We start from the raw sequence: 19,885 nt of genomic DNA on the forward strand, positions 1-19,885 counted from the left end.
AGATTTTTGTAAAATATCTGAACTCATAATAAAATCTTAATATTTTTTCTGTATTTTAGATACCTACCATATAGCGGAAGATGAATTGGTTCTTGAATGTCGCATTCGAGGTCAACCTCGACCTGTTATTACTTGGATTAAAGATGGAAAGGTCTTAGTGTCTGATAGCCGCTACCAGATGCATTACCTAGCTGACGGCGTCTGTCGCCTCCTTATAAACCGCCCCGATCCTTCCGACGGCGGTAGATACACATGTAAAGCTGAAAATGCGCTGTGGGGTGATGAAATTAACCATCAAGTGCAATTTTCTGGTACGTAATAGACGCCTGATATTATGAAACATTTACATCCTCATCATCACCAGTACAGGTAATTTAACTTTAGTTGAGGCCACGCATACATAGCACTTCGGAACCTCCGTGTGGTGGTCAAGGCGCTTGACTCACACACGGAAGGTTCCGAATTCGATTCCCGGTGAGAACACAAAAAAATTCATGTGATTTTTCTCAAGCCTGGGTGTTCTGTAATGTAATTCACATCTGTAATTGGGCCTCCTTGGGCTGTTGTGGTGCAAAAATAAAATCAAAATCAAATTAAATCAAATACGCATTTGCTACATTTCCGAAGGGTACACAAGTGTGTGTTTATTGAACCCGTAAGCCCATTTTACACGAATCGGCGAAATCCACGGGACATTTATTCTATTATTTTTTATTTATTTAAAACTTATTCAGGGGCTGCTGTTAGGTGAAAATCCTGCAAATGGAAATCGGGTGGAGATAAGTCACCTTGTTGCGTTTGCCTGGGATTAAATAATTAAATGCGACAAAAAACTTAATTAGAATACTATAAGTATCAACCCATAGTAGGTTATACAAGGTGGCGAAAAAGTTGTCATCCGATGTTCTTTGGTTGTTTTTTTTTACGAATGAAATTTTTTTTTTCTGCTTTTGGATTATTTTATTCAATGTCTTATTTTTTTTCCATTTAATCAAAAAAAAAAAATCGGCCAAGTGGCCGCCGCCAGAATTGATGACCATATGGGCCCGATTTATGGCATTTTCCATCACTCTTTCCAGAATTTCTGGCGAAAGGTACTCGCATTCTTGAAAAAATTTCTTTTTGAGGGCTTCAGGAGTTTGAAGCTTGTTGAAATAGACTCGTGACTTTGAAGTCTTGAGAAACCCAACAAAAAGAAGTCTGGGACGGTTAAATCGGGTGATCTTGCCAGCCAGTGCAAATCACTAAAACGAGAGTTCGACCCGGAAATGCAGCTCTCAGAATATTGGTTGTTGCTCATGCAATATGCGCTGTTGCTCCATCCTGTTGCTCGCCGTCCACAGTAATCGTTTAGCCCACGGTGTTTTCGAAAAAATAAGACCCGATAGTGCCTCCAGCATAAACACCAGCCCATGCAGTAATTTTGAGCGAATGTAATAGCTCTACGTGGATTATACGTGGAATTTCAGTGCCCCAGATGTGATAACTCTGCTTATTCACATATTCTCAGAGATGGAAATGGGCCTCGTCGCTCATGATTATTTTTGATAAAAAGTTGTCTTCCTCATGGTCGAGATTCAGGATGGCTTGAGCGTAGGTTACACACGCTTGGTGGTCAACGGCTAGCAGCTGATGCACTATCTGCACTTTGTAAGGGAAAATTTTCAAGTTTTTTACCAAAATTATCTGTAAAAACCGCCGATTGATGCCCAATTGCGTGGCACGTCGTCTAGTTGATACTCCAGGGTCCTCTGCGACATTTTCAGCCACAGCCGAGATTTTCTCAGCAAAACGGCTGCTCTGGGGCCAGCCAGACCTGGCAGCATCTTGTGTTGTCCCATTCTCTACTAGGCAAACAGCTAAATGCTATAGTGTTTCCCCAGTTGGTGTCAGACGACCAGGAAATTTGCACCTTAACTCACACTGCGCCAACACCACCGACGAATTATTCAGTAAAAAATTTGTGACAATACATAATATCAGTTAGTACAATTCATAATCGTAAGAAAATATAACATAAGAAACATAAAACACAGTACTATGCAGTATTTATAGAAATTATATTATAACAGGGTGCTCACCTTGCTCCTTTGCTATTCAATCTATTCATCAATGATCTAAAAAAATATTTTCTTACTTCATGAATTTGGCCGTTTGCTGACGACACTAAGATTCTCAAACAGATTGACAGCTCTTCTGATTGTTCACTATTACAATCTAATTTTCTGTCTTTTAGCACCTGGTGCTCATCCAATAATCTATATCTCAACTTGAATAAATGCAAGATTATGAGATTTTTTCGTCTGGAAAATCTAATCATATACGACTACTCACTGAACAATGAAATATTATCATCTGTGTCTAGTATACGACTACTACTACTACTACTACCATCACGCCATTTCCCCGTAGGGGTAGGCAGAGAGAATGGACCGCCACACATGTCTATCCTGGCATACACTCCTAGCCTCTTCCACATTCATACATCTTGTCATACATGCCCTTCGGTTCTGTCTGCTTTTGACATGACCAGACTTAAGATTTTGGTTTATCTGATCATGCCACGTCTTCCTTGGTCGTCCTCGTCTAACGTTGCCGTTCATTTTTGCCATATATACTTGTTTTTCCATTCTCTCGTCGTCCATTCGTTCTACGTGACCAAACCATCTCAGAGACCCTTTCTTAATCTTATCAATTATACTTGTCTCAGATTTACACTCTCGCCTGATTTCATCATTCGTAACCCTGTCATACATTGATTTCCCACACATTCGTCTAAGAGATCGCATTTCAACCGCGTTCACTCGGCTTTCATCCTTCCTCTGCCAGTTCCATGTTTCACTTCCATACATAAGTGTTGGGACTAAAACTCCGTTGTGCACTGCCAGTTTAGCTTCGATTGACATATTTTTATTAGAAATTACTGTGCTTAGTGCTCCGTTCATTTTGTTGCCCGCATTCACTCTTCTTTCAACATCTTTTTCTACTCTTCCATCTCTTGAAAACATGCTTCCCAGGTACACAAATTCTTCTACTTGCTCGAGACATTCGTTGTTTACATTTATTATGCAGTCAGTAACCTCACTATCCCTTTCAAATACCATCACTTTTGACTTACTTTCGTTCATCGCCAATTCACTCTCCAGGCATACATCATACATTCTAGAGACTATTTGCTGCAAATCAGCCTTGCTGCTTGCTAACAGAACTGCATCGTCAGCATACAACAAGCACCTTACTGAAAAATTATCCATTTTTGCTCCAATACCCATACATTCTATCTCTTTCATACAGTTGTCCATGTATAGATTAAACAACCATGGTGACATTACACATTCCTGTTTCACGCCTTTTGAGATCGCAAACCAAGATGTAAATCCCCCATTAACTCTTATACACGCTGAACTCTCCTCATAGAGAGACGATACTGCACGTATAAGTTTATTGTTTACTCCATACTTTTCCAACACGCCCCACAATTTCATTCTATCTACTTTATCATACGCTTTTTGCAAATCGACAAATGCGCAGAATAGTTTTTGACTTTTTGCCAAAAACTTCTCCGTTAGCATTCGCAGCGCAAAAATTTGATCCGTGCATCCACGTCCACTCATAAAGGCTCCTTGCACGTCCCACACTTTGTCTTTCGTCACCTTTCTTACTTTCTCGATTATAATTTTCCCATACAGTTTACCGACAGAACTCAGAAGACTGATGGCCCTATAGTTTCCACATTCCGCAAAAGTGAACTGAACTTGTTGGGCTGACTGACTGGCGTTGCTACGCCCTGTAGTCTCTTTATAGGCGACGTTCCTTTGTAGTTCATTTCTTTATGGTAGGAACAATGCGAATGTACTGCAGAACAATGCTCCCGGTTTAACGTGTAATACTGAAAAAGTTGCATTATACGTATGTATTGGATTCTATGGAAAATGATGAGATTGCATTGTCTGTCATTAGTTTACTTCAGGTAAACTAATTTAACACGTGTATGTGTCATCGACTATGGACTATGAACGTATGAACCCCACAAGCCCTTCAGGCCAACATTATCCTATTCTACAAATCCTATTCTACTCGTATTTAATTATATGTTAAATCAGATTAAAATTACTGATGTTTCTACCGTGAGCAATTTGGGTGTTTTGTTCGATTTTAAATTATTATTTAAAGAGCACATTATTAAAATATCTAACAAAGCTTTAAAATTATTAGGATTTGTACTTAGAACCGGAAAAGATTTTAATAATATAAATACATTAAAATATCTTTACACATCTCTAGTTAGAAGCCAACTGGATTTTAATTCTCCAATATGGTCACCTAATCAAATCACTTTCTCAGATTCTATTGAGAAAATTCAGAATGAGTTTCTTAGATGAATTGATTTTAAGATGGGTTTTTCTAGTAATCAATTAAATTATAACAAAATTCTAGACTCTCTAAAATTAACTAAATTGCAAGAACGAAGAACATCGACGGATCTTACGACTTTATATAAAATAATAAAACCAATGTTTGATACCCCTGATTTACTGAAGTTGATTTCATTCTATGTACCACCTAGGTTTAGCAGAACATCTATAATATTTTATAGTCAAAATTCTCGAACGGTAGCTAAATATGACTTACCAATTTTTAGATTACAGAATACCGGTAATGAATATGCATCATATTTCGATATATTTAGTTTATCTCTACCTAACTTAAAAAATAAAGTGACCAATATATTTTTATCAAAAAGAGCTAATCAACTTCAGGAGATTGGGTTAGAATAGTTATAATTTGATTAATTATTGTATTTTGTTATTGTATAATTACTTTAAAATATGTATGTATTTCAAGTAATTTATAATATCTATAGTACGAGTATATTAATATATCATACTCGATTTTTTTATATTTTTATTTTTAAACCACATATATATAAATGGCAGAAATGCCTTACATAAATAAATAAATAAATTAGTCGTTCTGTCAGGCCTCCGGTAGTCCGCTTTTAAGCAAAGTTGGCCTTTCGGTCTTACTTGCGGGTAGCGTTCCCGTGGCTAATGTCGGGGACTCGCGGTTCAGGGGTCTGAAGTTCAAACTTGATTCCTATTTTCTAATAGTGTGTTATTTACCGTTCGTTAAGAATGGCCCACAAAACTGAAATATTTGAGTAAATCATAAGAACGAATTTTTTTCTGTATATTAAAAAAAAAAACTTATATCGTCCCCTAGGGTCTCTGTCGGTTGGCCATTATGGCGTCTAATAGTTAACATAGATAGTCCTTCAGGCCGCTCGGGCCAACCAGCAGACCCTGACAAAAGTTGGTGCATGTGGCCAACCTAGCATAAGGGATGACTATTCTCATATTTGCCAGAAGGGGCAACGAACCGACCCCACACACCATACACACACGCGCACACGCGTTCTCACACACACCCTCACCCCCTCTCGCACACACACACACACACGTGCACCCTCACACGCTCACACCCACCCCCTTACCCTCACGCGCACACATACACACACATGCATACTCTCGCACATGCATCCTTACTCTCCCTCATACACTTACACGCTCAATCTCACACACCCACCCTCACCCGCCCACACCCACACACCCGCACGCTCACACCCACCCTCGCATACGTGCACACCCGCACACACAATGAAAATGGTTTAACTCAATTCTTAATAAAAAACTTAAAAATTTTCTGAATTCATTTATTTAGCAGGTAAACTACCTGTAAGCAAGTACATATATTAACATAAAAAAAAACAATTACTACAAATATGTATTTTGGGTATAGACTAGTTTATGTGCCTGTGTCAAACAACATAAAATTACATAAATAAAATAAGGATCACAAAAATATACATTATTATCTATACCTCAATTCGTAATTCGACGTGGATTTATTTACCGATGCAATTATAAGCCTTTCTCCTAAATGCCACTTGAATGACTTTCACGCTGTTCGCTTGGAAGATTATTAACTCTTCTTCGAGCATTCTTTCTATCACGTACTTTTGAACTGGCCATTATTCGCTGCATTCCACTCTCGTTTCCTCAGTATCTGCATTTATAATTCTACTATAATATTACCTAAAATTCGGTATGATCGCTTAACGCGTGGTGTAACAGAATCCATTATTTCTTCAGAGGTTTCCTGAAAGCGAAAAAGAAAAAGATGAGTATAAAACTTTAAAATATAAACAGATTTGACAATTAATAAAAACAATGTTACACTCTTAAAAAGGTTTGCAATAGATAAGATAGAGGTCAAATTCCTATCCGCCAATTTAGTGGATTGTTAAACATGGGATGGTCTTAAGAAAAAACATAGGGTGGATTTATGAATATTTATTTTTTTAATTATTTTATTTATCAATTGGCAGATAAACACACGAAATAGTGAACCATGAGGCGGACGAATGTCCACTAGATTTATTTTAGCAAAATTTTAACCCGCGAGTAGAAACTAAATAAATAAAACCAAAAAAAAAATAATAATAACTAAGCATCCACCCCTCCTAATTTTACCGGACCGACTGGATTGGCAAAATACGTGTGAAACAGGCTCGTACATAACAGACTCAATAAATTATTTTAAGTATAATAATATTATAGATTATTGTGCCGTGTGGATTTTTTTCCGCTGTGTGAAATGGGCCGTATTTACAGGTATAATTAATGACAGAATTAGAGTATCCCTAACGCAGGTATAGGATGATATTTTTGTTTATTATTAAATAATTTAAAAAACATGTTTTTTTCGTTTCATTTACTGAGAGATGTAATGAAATAATTCTAATAATAATATTTTTAAAAAGCAAACGATTATGCTGCGGTGGCAATTTCAGTGAATTCGGATAAATCTTGTTAATTCCCGGTGCTGATTTGTGGTAAATAATAATTGGTTTCTCAAAACCTACTTGAATTTTAAATTTGTTATAATTATCGTTGCGTCAAACATGTAACGTGGATATTTTGCAGTTTTTATCAGCAAAGTTTGAGTTTAAGCCATGCAGCGTTTTAATAAAAATAAAAATAGCATGGAAATTGTGAAAATTCACTACCAAAATGGTGAGAACTTTACAAAGACGGTTCGAAAATGTCGCATATTTTTCGGTAATCATTATGCACGATCTCGATCGGCTATGGAAAATTAAATTAATAAATTTGAAACTGTTAGCTCCGTTCTGGATGATAAAGCAGGTGACGGTCCTTTTACGGGTCGATCGCTTGAAAACATTTCGGCAGTTAGAGAAACTGTACAGGAACTCCTATCCACCTCCATCGGTCATCGTTGCCAACAATTGAACGTCTCCGGAAGCTCTTTGCAACGAATTTTGACTAAATACCTGCACATGTACGCTTACAAGATTCAATTAACACAACACTTAAAGCTTTTCCTCGTCACCACCACGGGACGTAGGCGGTTTGCAAAAAGTATCGAGTTATTCGTTTAAGTATAAAGTAAAATTGAAATATTATGGACCATTGATTATTTTAATATTAAGGATGATTTATTACCACTATACGAAATTTCAGGTCGTGACATGCATTTAGCGAGTTCTCCGCTTCGATTTGAGACCGTGCGCAGTGCGAAAAGCGGTCACGAGGCGCGTCGTCCATACTTCTCCCGGGTGCTGGCCGATCACGCCGTGCCCGTGGGGGGCACCATCGCCCTGCAGGTGGAGGTGGGGGGCGGCGCCGCCGAGGTGGAGTGGCGGCGCGGCGGGGCGCCGCTGCCGCCGGGCCGCGCGCGCGCCTTCGCTGACCGCAACTTGCACACGCTGGCCGTGGAGAACGTGCGCGCGGAAGAGTCCGGCGTGTACACGTGCACGGCGCGCAACGCGCACGGGGTCGTGGCCAGCGTGGCCACGGTCAGCGTGCTGCCGCCGGGCACGCTGCGGGGGGGCAAGCCGGCCGAGCTGCTCGCGCGCCCGGAGCCCGACCTGGCGGTGTGCGAGGGGGAGGACTTCACCGTATCGCTGAGGGCGCAGGGAGATCCCAAACCAAAAGGTTCTTCATCTAATGTTTTGTTTGTATTTGATGCATAATATTAGTTGGTAAATAAAACATAATCTGTTGGTATATTATGATCTCACAGTAATAGTTCGCTACTCCCTTATAAAAATGCGGTTTCGCTCTATTGCATAGAACAAAAGTGTTCCGAGTTTCTGGTTTGGATTTTGGTTTGACGACAAACATGTAACTGACGGTTTTGTTTTGATCTTGCGATTCTCGACCTGAATATCTACGGTCTGTTTTTTTTTATTATCATTTATTAAAAAACTTTTATTAGCGTAAAAAACATACATACAATGAAACACTTAAGGTTGAACTTGCCAAAAAAAAATTACTAATTTAGATGGAAAGATTTATTTATTTAGATACGTTGTATTGCTATAAATTGTATCTAAAGTCATGATTGATAATCATATAATGTTTTTATGTCCGTATGAGCAACTCTATAACGGGACAATTATTATTACTCTGAGAATACATAAGCTGGTTTCTGGAAGTATAAATATGTAATTGAAGTAATATATCGTCGTCAACGGGAAAATACCTCCCGTGTGTCAAAAACGTAATTGTTCAGGAGCAACTAAAAACTGATTTCTGAGAGCTACGAATTGTTTTATAAAACACCAAAAATACGCTTTTTAATTTTAAATGTCAGAATGTATTTTCACGAAAAAAAACCTTTTTATTTGAAGTACAAATAACATTTTTTGTGATTTTAAACACATGGTAGGTTTTTTTGGACATGAAATGACACATAGGAGGTTTTTAACTATACATGGGAGCATTTTTTCAGATGTTAAGAGATGTACAAAATGAACAATCAGCCACATAGGATACTTGAATTGCCAGTTAAAAATTCAAAATTCAAAATTCAAAAAACAAATCAAAATATTTATTCAGAAAAAAGTTCATACAAAAACTAAAGTAAATAAAACAAAATAAAAATAATATTGTTAAAATACAATCATTTTATGTCAGCTTGTAGCTGCCTGCCCTTTATAATTAATAATTTTAATAATAAATCTTTGCAGGTATGTAAGAAGTAATCAACTTAGTACTTAATTTTTAGATTTAATTTTATGTTTAACTCTCGAGTCTGGCTTGTGAGGAAGGCTATCGTAAAATGAATGACTGTCTTTTTCTACTGCGCTTTTAAGGGATTGTAAGTCTTTAAACTTAGAATCTGTTATAGGAATGGGCTGATCATAGAGGGGTTTAATGTTGTTCAATGGCACATTATGTTCAATAGTACGCCGCTGAGGTAGTATTGCCCATTCGTCGGTAAATTTAGTTTTATAAAATACATTTCCATCTGGGGTGTATTTTAGTTTACACAACTCAGCCACTGTTGAATCCCCTATTTGGTTTCCAGGTCTGATTGATTTAAAATTAGTTTCTTTACCCTCGTAATTTAAAAAGAAATCATAGCTCGCTACTTTCACAGTGTAGGGCTTTTCAGGCCTTGCTGCTCGCATCATTGCGATGTAATCTGAGGGCGTGTTTATTGGAGGGATAAACAAGTGCTCCAATGTAGCATGGACACTATCTACTTCCATCATTGTATGTCCCTTAGTCAGGTAAAGTTGCTCGATGGTCAAATTCTTTTTGACAGCAACATCACTGAGGGCACTAGCAAGGGTTTTATTTTTGTTTTGATAACCGCAACCATCTGACACTAATGTAATTTTCTCACATGTTGCATCACAAGTCAAAATAAAATCAATTATACACGTGGTAAATTCATTTGCAGTAACACCACCATTTACTTCGTGCCACACATAAAGGTTAACATCACGATTTGCCAAATTGTATATTGAAAAATTGTGAACCTGTAATTTCATTTTGTAGTACATTGCAGATTGTAATGTCTTTGGGCACAATAGAATGCTTTGAAGATCCATAGCCACTACAATATGTTTACTATTGACTTGAGCATCAGTTTTTGCTTTATTTTTTTCAAAGCGAGCCTGATCTTTCCTAATCACATGCACATTGTACAGCTCTTCTGAAATATGACCCAGTTTGAAGCTGCAACAAGTATCACATTGATCTTTTCTTGGACTGTGAATAGCAATATTCTTGCTTTTGAGAACTTCTTTAAATGCGCTCAAGGAAGCAGAGCATAATTCTTTTTCAAGGCACCATTTCAAATATACGTCATGCATGTGCTTCTTTGATCGAAATATCGGTTCTACATACATTTTTTTGGATGATTTCCTGCAATAATGACTAGGAACCTTAGGTAATAAAGCTAGCCAATTATTTACAGATTGGGAAGTCTCAATTTTCCTTTTTTTTCTTGGCGGTAATTGTGCAGTTGTATTATGTTCAGCTGAATCATGTTCAATAATATTTTCTTTTTTATTCCATCTTTTGAACGTATCTTCTCCCAAGCACAAGGTATTCAATAAAAACCTCCTACAGACCTTTACCATTTCACCCCCATCTTTTGGTAATAAAATATCATGGCCTCGTTCTTTTTGTGAAACTTTAGATTCAATCACATTTTTATTTCGTCTTTTTCTTATAGATCGTGTGTGCACAAATCCTCTGATAAACACCTTTTTTTCAGCCCAAGTCTTTAATTCCCAAAATTGTTCAAACAGACCTTGACGAATGCAGTCAGTTATCTGGGCACACATGAAAGACCTCTGAGTTTTTTTTACTAACAAATTATGCCCACAGCGACTCTTCATAAGTCTTGCTGGTTTTTTCGAATCGTTAACCACCTTTTGATTAACTTTACGATATCCCACGTATGGACTTCCTGATGCTCGAAGAAGTCTTCCAGTTTCTTTTCTATCACGCAATGTTTTGTCTATTAATAAATCAGAACTTTCTCGAGTTGCAATCCCTGCTTGTTGGTCTAAGAATTGAATCTCCACTTCATGATTAATAACAGGGTCCTCAGTGTGCACTGTTTTATCTACTGATAAATTAGAACTTGCTTGAATTGTAGTTGTAGTTGTGGTCCCTTCTGCTTGATCCAAAAATTGAATTTCCATTTCATTTTCAATATTCATAAAATTGATAAAAACACCATCATCAGTCCGCTTTGCAATCTGCGATTCGTAATCATTGGTGGATGGTAATACTTCTGAAATTATTTTCTTCAAGGACTCATCCGAGATGTAAGAAAAATATTCCTCAGATGATAATGTCATCTGAAGTGTTGAATGCTCGCCAATATTATTTTCTACTTCTGTTGCATTTTTTGTTGCTTTATTATTCTCTTCGTTCACCATTTCAATCATACGTCTTCCTCGACTTGTCATTATCTGAGAAAAGTTTACACAATCAAATTTGGTTTTTGAACAAATAGTATTAGGCATTAGCAATTTTTAAAAGCTTTGGTTCGAATGAACTTGCCGAAAAGTTAAATGCATAATATTCCGCATTATTTAAACTAAACAACATAACCTCAATACTATGTGAGTAGTAAAGAAAACAAAAAACCTCATAATTTACGTAATAAATAATAGTACTTACATAAAGTATTATCAGTTCTTTCCTATAGTATTCTATGTTGTTTGTAATGCACCACTAATATGCTAAAAATATGCTTTAAAACGTTTTTAGGTGAGAGTAAATCAATCTGTCAACACTGTCAAAAAAAGGCGCCAAAGGCAGGAATGAGCAGGAAGAAACAATGAAACATCTCCTATGTGTTTTTTTCAAAACGCGCACTATGCTAATATTCATAGAAGTTTGCTAAATCAAAAGCTCCTATGTATACATGGAATACATGGGAGGTATTTGAAAACGATTTTTTTTCAAAGACCACATAAGAGATACAAATAAAGGTTTTGAATTAAGTAACAGTATTATCTACGCATGGGAGGTTTTTCCAATCGGTAGAACAGTTGAAAATCTACGCAATGTCATATTTAACTCATTTTCGTAAAATCGACCACATAAGAGGTATTTTCCCGTTGACGACGATATACTGAAAGAGATCAGTTTATATGTTCCCAATAACTATGCTATCTCATGCTAGCTCTCGTGCATTGTTTTACGCACCCAAAAACCGAACGAATGCAAGTCAGAATTCTACCATTAATACGGCAATGAGCTTGCTGAATACAGTTTCTGCAGATCATACCGACATATTTTTCCGTACATATCGGCAGTTTAGCAGCTATCTGGTTTCTATTATTATAATAAATTATATTAGCTTATATTATTTGTATTTCAGACTAATTTTATTAAAACAATAATTGTTTTAATAATTCGTTTAACCCAACCTCTCCGACCCTAACCTAACTTCACATAACACATCAAAATATTGTGTCGTAGGTATTACACGAAGTGTTGGGTCTTCGGGTGTTTTATTCTTAATAATAAGGTCATACTCATCACTTACATTTATCAAATAATATTAATTCTTCCAGTAGTATTGAGTGGATGCACGTTTTTCACCCAAAACCGGAGTCACTTTATCTTCTTTTACAAAATAAACAGTATGGCTGATCGTTCAATGAGCCCTAATGAATAAAAAAATATATCATTTAATGTGGCGTTAGGGTATTCCATTATTAGGGCCAATATGCATTCCGGCTAAAATGACAGTCCGATTGCGGCGTATTCATAACTGAGAGCCTTTATAATAAATTCTGACCAGTGGAATGGGCGTAAAAAATGTACAGTTTTTTATTCAATAAAATATACACATTATTACAATATAAAGAAAACGAAGTATTAAAATATATTTTGTCCGGATAAATTATGTATTAATAGTTTGTCATCGGGTGCTCAGACATTAGTTTTAATTAATAATGAAAAAAAAAGAGTACAGACATAATACTGTATACGTATAAAATAATTAACATATATAATTTTGTTTTAATGCTTTGAAAATTATTATTAAAAAGAAAAAAACTCAACAAAACCAGATAAAAATAGTTTAAAGAAATATTTTTTTTAAAAGTAAGAAAATAGAGTAAAATAATACAATTAAAATTAAAGAATAGCAATTTGCTTGAGTGTATTTAAAATATAAGAAAAAACAAAAAAAAACACTTATGTAAATAGTGTGTGCTCATAAATTTAATCAAAACAAGATAAAAAATAAAACAAAAAAAAACGAAAATTTCAATTCATATAAAAAAAAAAATATTAAAAGAGTTATCATGCAATATCATTGTTTGTAGTAAATAGACAACAATAATGTCGGATATGTAATAAAACAAAGTGTCTTAATTGTAGTTATCTGGATGAAAGGACTTCGTGATTTGACCAGCAGTTGGCGTTCACTTAAAGAGGTGTCTGACGATTATTATCGCTTCACATTGAAGAGATCACAAATGTCTGATGCTGGGACATACTGTATCCTCGCCAAAAATTGCTATGGCTGTGATAGAGCTTTTGTGACTGTATTTGTAAGTATTCCTTTATAAATTGGTCTTTATTTTGTCGTATGATAAAAAAATGCAATTTATGTATGTTAAAATACTTTTATTTATTCAAAAATGTTTTCAGTATGTCCAAATGTTTGATGATCAGGATGGATTTCACTCCCTACTCTAGGGAGTTATCAAAATTTAAATTACTTTGTTGATGTTTAAACATAAGCAGAATCGTGAACGTTACACAGCATGTAAAGTGGCCACTTAAATTAGCCAATGACAGGTCATAAGTCGTGTAAATGCTTGGTCTTCAATATTCCCTTCTCAAAAATTTATTTTTTCATTCTTGTAATAAATTTCAATCTTTATTCCATAGTATTAGTATTTTCCGCTTTAAAGTAATCACCATTTGATATTTATTTTTTTATTTTAGTGTTTTTTATTCTATATTAATACCTTACTAGGCGCAACCTGTGCCGGGGGATTCATTTACTTTATTTAAATTATGATTATAATGTTTAAACAATATTTATAAAAGAATACATATTTAATATATGAGGGTGTTCAATACATTCTCGGTACTGATATGAAGGAGTGCAACTATTAATAAATAGTTAATTACCTCATTATATTGCTTTCATTAGTAGTAAAAGTACCGAGTTTCATAACAGAATTCAAGATGGCAGTGAGTGCCTGCTGCCTGACTGTGACCGCGGGATTATGTGGTCACCGACTCGCGCTCATATTGCCAGTCCTTTGAATCGCGCTCAAAAACCGGCAAAATAGGCAGCGGTAGGCACGACGAGGAGCATGACGTGCGGCATGACGAGTAATGTTGCCACACTACGTCTCTGCCTCCTTTCCTTGCTACTTCCCATGCCACTCGTCGAGAGTGTGTCAGGCCCATAATAGCAAAAAAACACACGAATTATGTGGTTACAATAATTGATCGATATAGTCAACTCATTTTTATACAAGAAATTGAATATTTTAGCGACAAAAATTGTCGTTAACATCTGAAATATGTATTGTGTTTAATGTTTTGTGATGCGTCAAAAATAACATTAAATGTTATTGTAGGAAAAAAGTATCACTCTCCATTAATGAAATTTGTTTCAACAATATTTTGAGTTTATTACCCCCTATGTAGTTATTGAGATCGACATAATACAACAGAGATAGAAATTGAAGGAAATATAACTTCACAAAAATCAACAGTTTTATTGGTCGTGGGTCTTCTAGGTAATCAGTTTTATCAGTCTCGCTCATACAAAAAGCAATGTTTTTTTTTGTCAATAAACGAGTTACTCTTTTTAAAAAAAATAAAAAATTATTGAATTTACTTTCACTGCCCGTTTCACAGTGAGTTTGAAAAATTATATGGAGGGCCTTTAGTCATTCTTTCTCATGACCATATTGCAAACACGATCTTATGATGGGAAGATAAGGACGTCATACCTCCACCATGACGGTATAGCTGAAGGCAAATTCTTTCCAGCGATTACAAAGATACACTACCGACCCCCACCTTCAAGTTTTGGGTAGGTACATCTGAAATATGAAACAAGGGGAAGCGTACGTCATGGTACACATATCTACGCACTAAAATGACATAGCTTCAGTATGACGTAATAGTTGAAAATAAAATTCTCCCAACCGATTACGAAGTTACACCAGACCATGAAGTTTTGATGTAAGTACATCGTTTTGTACCGACGGATCTAGAACCCCTCGATACGTTTATCTACGCACTAAAAGTGAAAATTGTTTTGTTCCACCGAGCAATTTTTCCCTCAATTACGATTTATTTAGATTTTTAATCGTTCTGAGGCTGGCACTTTTTTTCTTAAAAGCCTATTAAAAAAAGGAGAGAGAAATAAGACAAAATTGAAGTCGAATTAAATTCCAACTTAATTGTCAGCTTTGTACAACGAACGCCTAGATGCAAAAAAGAATGTTGGTGGATTCTGCCCTATTAATATAGAAGAGTATCTAGGCGTAAGAAAGTCGCCACTATAAAAAAATTGGTTATTATATTTTTTGCATCTGTTTTACTATCCTTCTGAGTGTACGTATCGAGAGCCAGCCTTGTAGCTCGATCGAAGACGATCAATTGATCAATCGAAACGATCAACAATCGAAGACGATCGTTTAGCATACCGTCTTGGTAATTGACAAAAATCATGTTCAAGCGAGCATTTCTTGCTTGAATTAGGATTTTTTGGAGTTTATAATCGCTTTGAAGTGCGCACTTTTTATCACAGAAGCCCGATTAAAATATAAACGAGAATAATTTCAAATGTTAATGAAGGAAGAAACGAGGACTAAATTATTGGCGTCATTCATTGGTTGGTTTCGATCATATCATGTCGATATGACAAGTAGGTAGAACATACCGAGGTAAGATACAGATAGTACAGAAGTTAAGTATACCATCTCGATATGTACATATGAAGATAGCGTTCATAATTGCGGCCCTGGTAGCCTTGGAATATTTGTCCTGAAAGAATGTTATCCAAAAATACACGGTATTTATGTACTTCGTTGGATCGAGGAAAATAGGGAAGTGAATTCTCCACTGACTGGATTGGACACGATGAATTCGCCGAAATGATTACAAAACTTTTTAAAAGCCGTGAGATTCCTTTTGGAAGCCATCAAACCTGAATATCCGACAAGACCTATAAAAGTGCCACAGATAGTAGCGATAAGTTCCAATTCAGTGTTCATAGAGATGGGAAAGGGGCAAAAGCACAAGATGTGTTGAGAAGATTTATTAGAATGTCCGCAGCAGCACGAAGGAGAATCAACAATATGAAATACAAATTATTTTGCAATAAATTTCATCATAATTCTCATTCCTCACCTAATGGTGCATAGGGCACTGCATTGGTACATCAACCGCAGCGTACCTCGAGGCGGCCTCCGTGGTGTAGTGGTTAAGACGCTTGACTCACACATAGAAGGTTGCGGGTTCGATTCCCGGTAAGAACACAAAAAATAAAATGTGATTTTTCTCAAGCCTGTGTGTTCCATGATGTAAATCACCACTGTAATTAGGCCTTCTGGCCTGTTGTGGTGCAAAAATGAATAAAATCATTTTTGTTACTTGAAGGTATGATGATCAGTCTTACGCTTCAGTTGCCAGTCCAGGTAGGTACTAAGAAATACTCAATTGTAAAAACACCTTTTAAAATTAATTCTTCATTTCAACCATGTCGGGAATCGAACCTGAGACCTCTTGCATGGTAGGTAAACGCGCTGACCACTATACGACGAGGCCGACAAATAAATGCAATTTACCATTATGTAACTACTAGTCGAGTAAGCCATCTGACAAATATTTGATTCTTTGGTTTGAATTTTAAGTTATTTCACACCAAAAAAAACACCGCCATGATAAAAATAAATCAGGCATTATCTCAGAAATACTATTTTCAAGATGCCAGGGGGGTATCTTGGAAAAGGGGTGTTTTATTAAATTTGGCAACTTCTTTAGGGAAATATCACATACTACGAATACCGATAAAAACATGTTAAAGGGATCTAGAAAAATTCATTACAATTTCATAACCAATATGGATATTGTGGAGAAATGTTTTCATGGGTAAAAACAACAAATTAATGCAGTTCTATATATATTGTGTAATTCTACAATTGAACATATATAAGCGTGTGAAATTGTATCGACGAATACCTTAAAATGGTATGTTTTCTGGTTGAATTACCTTATAAAATGAATAAATAAAATAGGTGATTTTACAAATATTTTTTTTTTTAAATATGTCTACAAAAACGTGACAAGTTTGGCATTGACAATTGAACGTAGTTAGGCAGAAAGAAGCCAGTCCACAATTTAGGAAAATGAGATATTGATGTTATCGGATGCAGTAAGATCAATTCTATGTTGTGCTAAAAACAGCCAGACCGCTTTCTTACACAAAACTGTATTAATCACCTTCTGCAAATAGTATCGATCCCAAAAACGGCATTTCTCAATTTCCAGAAAACACCCACAGCACTAGAAAAATCTTACTTTACTTGCTTTCAAAATCATTTAAACTGGTCTAAAATATAATAAGATTCTTGTATGCAATATGAACAATCTATTGTGTTCATTTTTGATCATTTATTAAAGTCAAAAACATTCCAACTGTTGTGTAAATTTGACAATTCTTTCTTTTCACAAAAGTGCTTTTAACTCAGCTTAACTTTTCTATAGCTGGCTGCTTTCTGCATAACTAAGTTGGATTGTGACGTCGAGATTCGTGATGATGTTTTATTTAAATTTAAACGAAAGTTCAATTTTTTTGCGAATCGTGACGTATTAAGGGCGTGGTCAATACAATTGACCGTTTTAGTGGGAATAAAAAAAAAATGCTACTAATTTACGAAAAAAAATGTTTACTCTACAGTATTGCATAGACCTTTATTAATTTAAAATTGTAAAAAAACGTAATATTTCCCTAATAGAATTTTTACATAGTAAGTATGTTTTAATACAAATTTATAATAACATATTACAACAGAGATGAAGAACATTTAAGAAAAGGTAATATAGAAGTCTAGGCATCTACAGGGCTTATGACCTGTCAATGGCTGGTTTAAGTGGCCACTTTACACACTGTGTAACATTTACCATTCTGCCTATATTTGAACATCTATATTCCTTCAATTCTTTCATCTGTTGATGTTTGTGAAGTCAAAGAACTGAAACCTTTATTTATGCAGGTGAGATTCATTTAATTGAATTATTTCACCTACATACTCGAAGAATTGAAGGAATATAGATGTTCAAATATAGGCAGAATGGTGAATGTTACACAGTGTGTAAAGTGGCCACTTAAACCAGCCATTGACAAGTCATAAGCCCTGTAGATGCCTAGACTTATATATTTCCTTTTCTTAAATGTTGTTCATCTCTGTTGTAATATGTTAATATAAACAGCTCCCCAGGGAGTTGAATCCAGTCCTCGTCTACAAAAATTTGGACAAACTTTAAATATTGTTGACAAATTTATAATGTATATCTTACTAACGTTAATGTATTTTTTTAAATTGTGTTGGTGCCAAACGCAATATTGGCTTGATTGAACACTTACTACGGATCAAATCGATTTAATAGGCAGAAACAAAACCCGTGTTACAATGTAAAAAATGTTTTAATTTGAACACGTGTGAGTTGAAAACGGAGTAAAATATATCTATATATATACAACCTGTCGAGAAAAAAAACTTACAATCATTTTTTTTCTCGAGTAGTCATGAGCAAGTCCACTCGCTGGTGCCCGCTTATCGTTGAATTTTGGGACACGTTGTATGTATGAAATATATTACTTTTCAAAACACAATTTTCCAAATGGAGGTTAAGGATCGTTTTAACGCTGCATTTTCAAAAAATAGTTTTAATTACAGGAGTAAACCACAAATGATTTTTTTCATACAAAAGAATTTGTAAACTATTTATCACAAGTCACAAGTAGTATGTGCAAATTTAGTAAAATGATCTCGATGAGGTGAAAAAAACTAGAAGCTGGTTGTGGTATGGCTGTGTGATTGAGGCATAGCCGACTTAATAACATTATTCCATCACTAATTGTGATTATAAATGTCGTTATTAAATTTTAATTAAACTATGTGTAAGCTGAAAAATTGAAAATATTCTAAATAGCATTGGTGAAATGATGGAAAATGGTATACGCAACTTGAATGTGCCTTAATCAGTTTTAAAACATCTTCGTGGAAGTTCATTGTAATCTACTATAGAAAGAAAAATCGAGTGTACTTAATTAAATTCACAAATTTGAAAAAACCAGCCTAATTACATCGCTTTCGCGACATCTTCAAGACTGGTATCTTTATTTTAAAATTATTTGTGTTTATTATAAAAATTAGCACTGATTTTGCCTATAAAAAAATTAAGTTCAGTGGCTTTTTTTATTTGTTAATACACTGTTGAACTAAACCAGTTAAAAATAAATTAATTATGTATCGTATTATTAGCGCTATGATTTTTTTAAGTTTTGTAATTTTGAAATTACTCTGCGTGTGACGTCACAAGCTCTCTTCGGAGAATTCTGCTGATTTGTGAATTGGCTCCCGTAAACCGAAAATCAATCACAACACTTATCATTCGTTGATTCGGAAGAACTAGTGACTTTAAGAAATTACAATTACGTAGGATTTAATGCTCTAATTTTTACCACTCTAAGGATTTAATGCTATAAGGATTTAATGCTCTAATTTTTACCACGCGTAAGATAAAAAAATAAATTCAATTTCCCGTAGCACTAAACTTTCTCGGACTTGCTAATTGAATGGAATACTCCGTTTTTAAGATACCTGAGCATGTTAAAAACTGTATTTCAGAGATAACAGTTGTGTTCTTGATATCGGGTGTTTTTAAAGCGAGTTACAACTTTAAATTTAAATAACAGAAGCGAATATTTGTTGGAAAGGATTTATTTTTATCGTGTTCGAATTTGTTTGTATCGTGTTCGAAAAAATTAAAATAGA

The 19,885-nt window shown here is 35.3% G+C and overlaps 1 protein-coding gene across 3 annotated transcripts in view; it reads left to right on the top strand.

Annotated features, from left to right (window-relative positions):
* The window catches only part of LOC148280034 (uncharacterized), a 176,253-nt gene that overhangs the window by 93,933 nt on the left and 62,435 nt on the right, over positions 1-19,885 (top strand). For all 3 annotated transcript variants that reach the window (XM_088229027.1, XM_088229029.1, XM_088229028.1), the window contains exons 8-10: positions 60-311; positions 7,545-8,018; positions 13,230-13,402. In XM_088229027.1, the coding sequence (XP_088085153.1) occupies positions 60-311; positions 7,545-8,018; positions 13,230-13,402 (899 nt within the window). The remainder of the gene's footprint in view (positions 1-59; positions 312-7,544; positions 8,019-13,229; positions 13,403-19,885) is intronic.

The sequence above is a fragment of the Micrasema longulum genome, unplaced genomic scaffold, assembly GCF_059751315.1.
Source record: "Micrasema longulum isolate JH-2025_06_02 unplaced genomic scaffold, ASM5975131v1 h1tg000629l, whole genome shotgun sequence".
Classification (NCBI taxonomy): Eukaryota; Metazoa; Arthropoda; class Insecta; order Trichoptera; family Brachycentridae; genus Micrasema; species Micrasema longulum.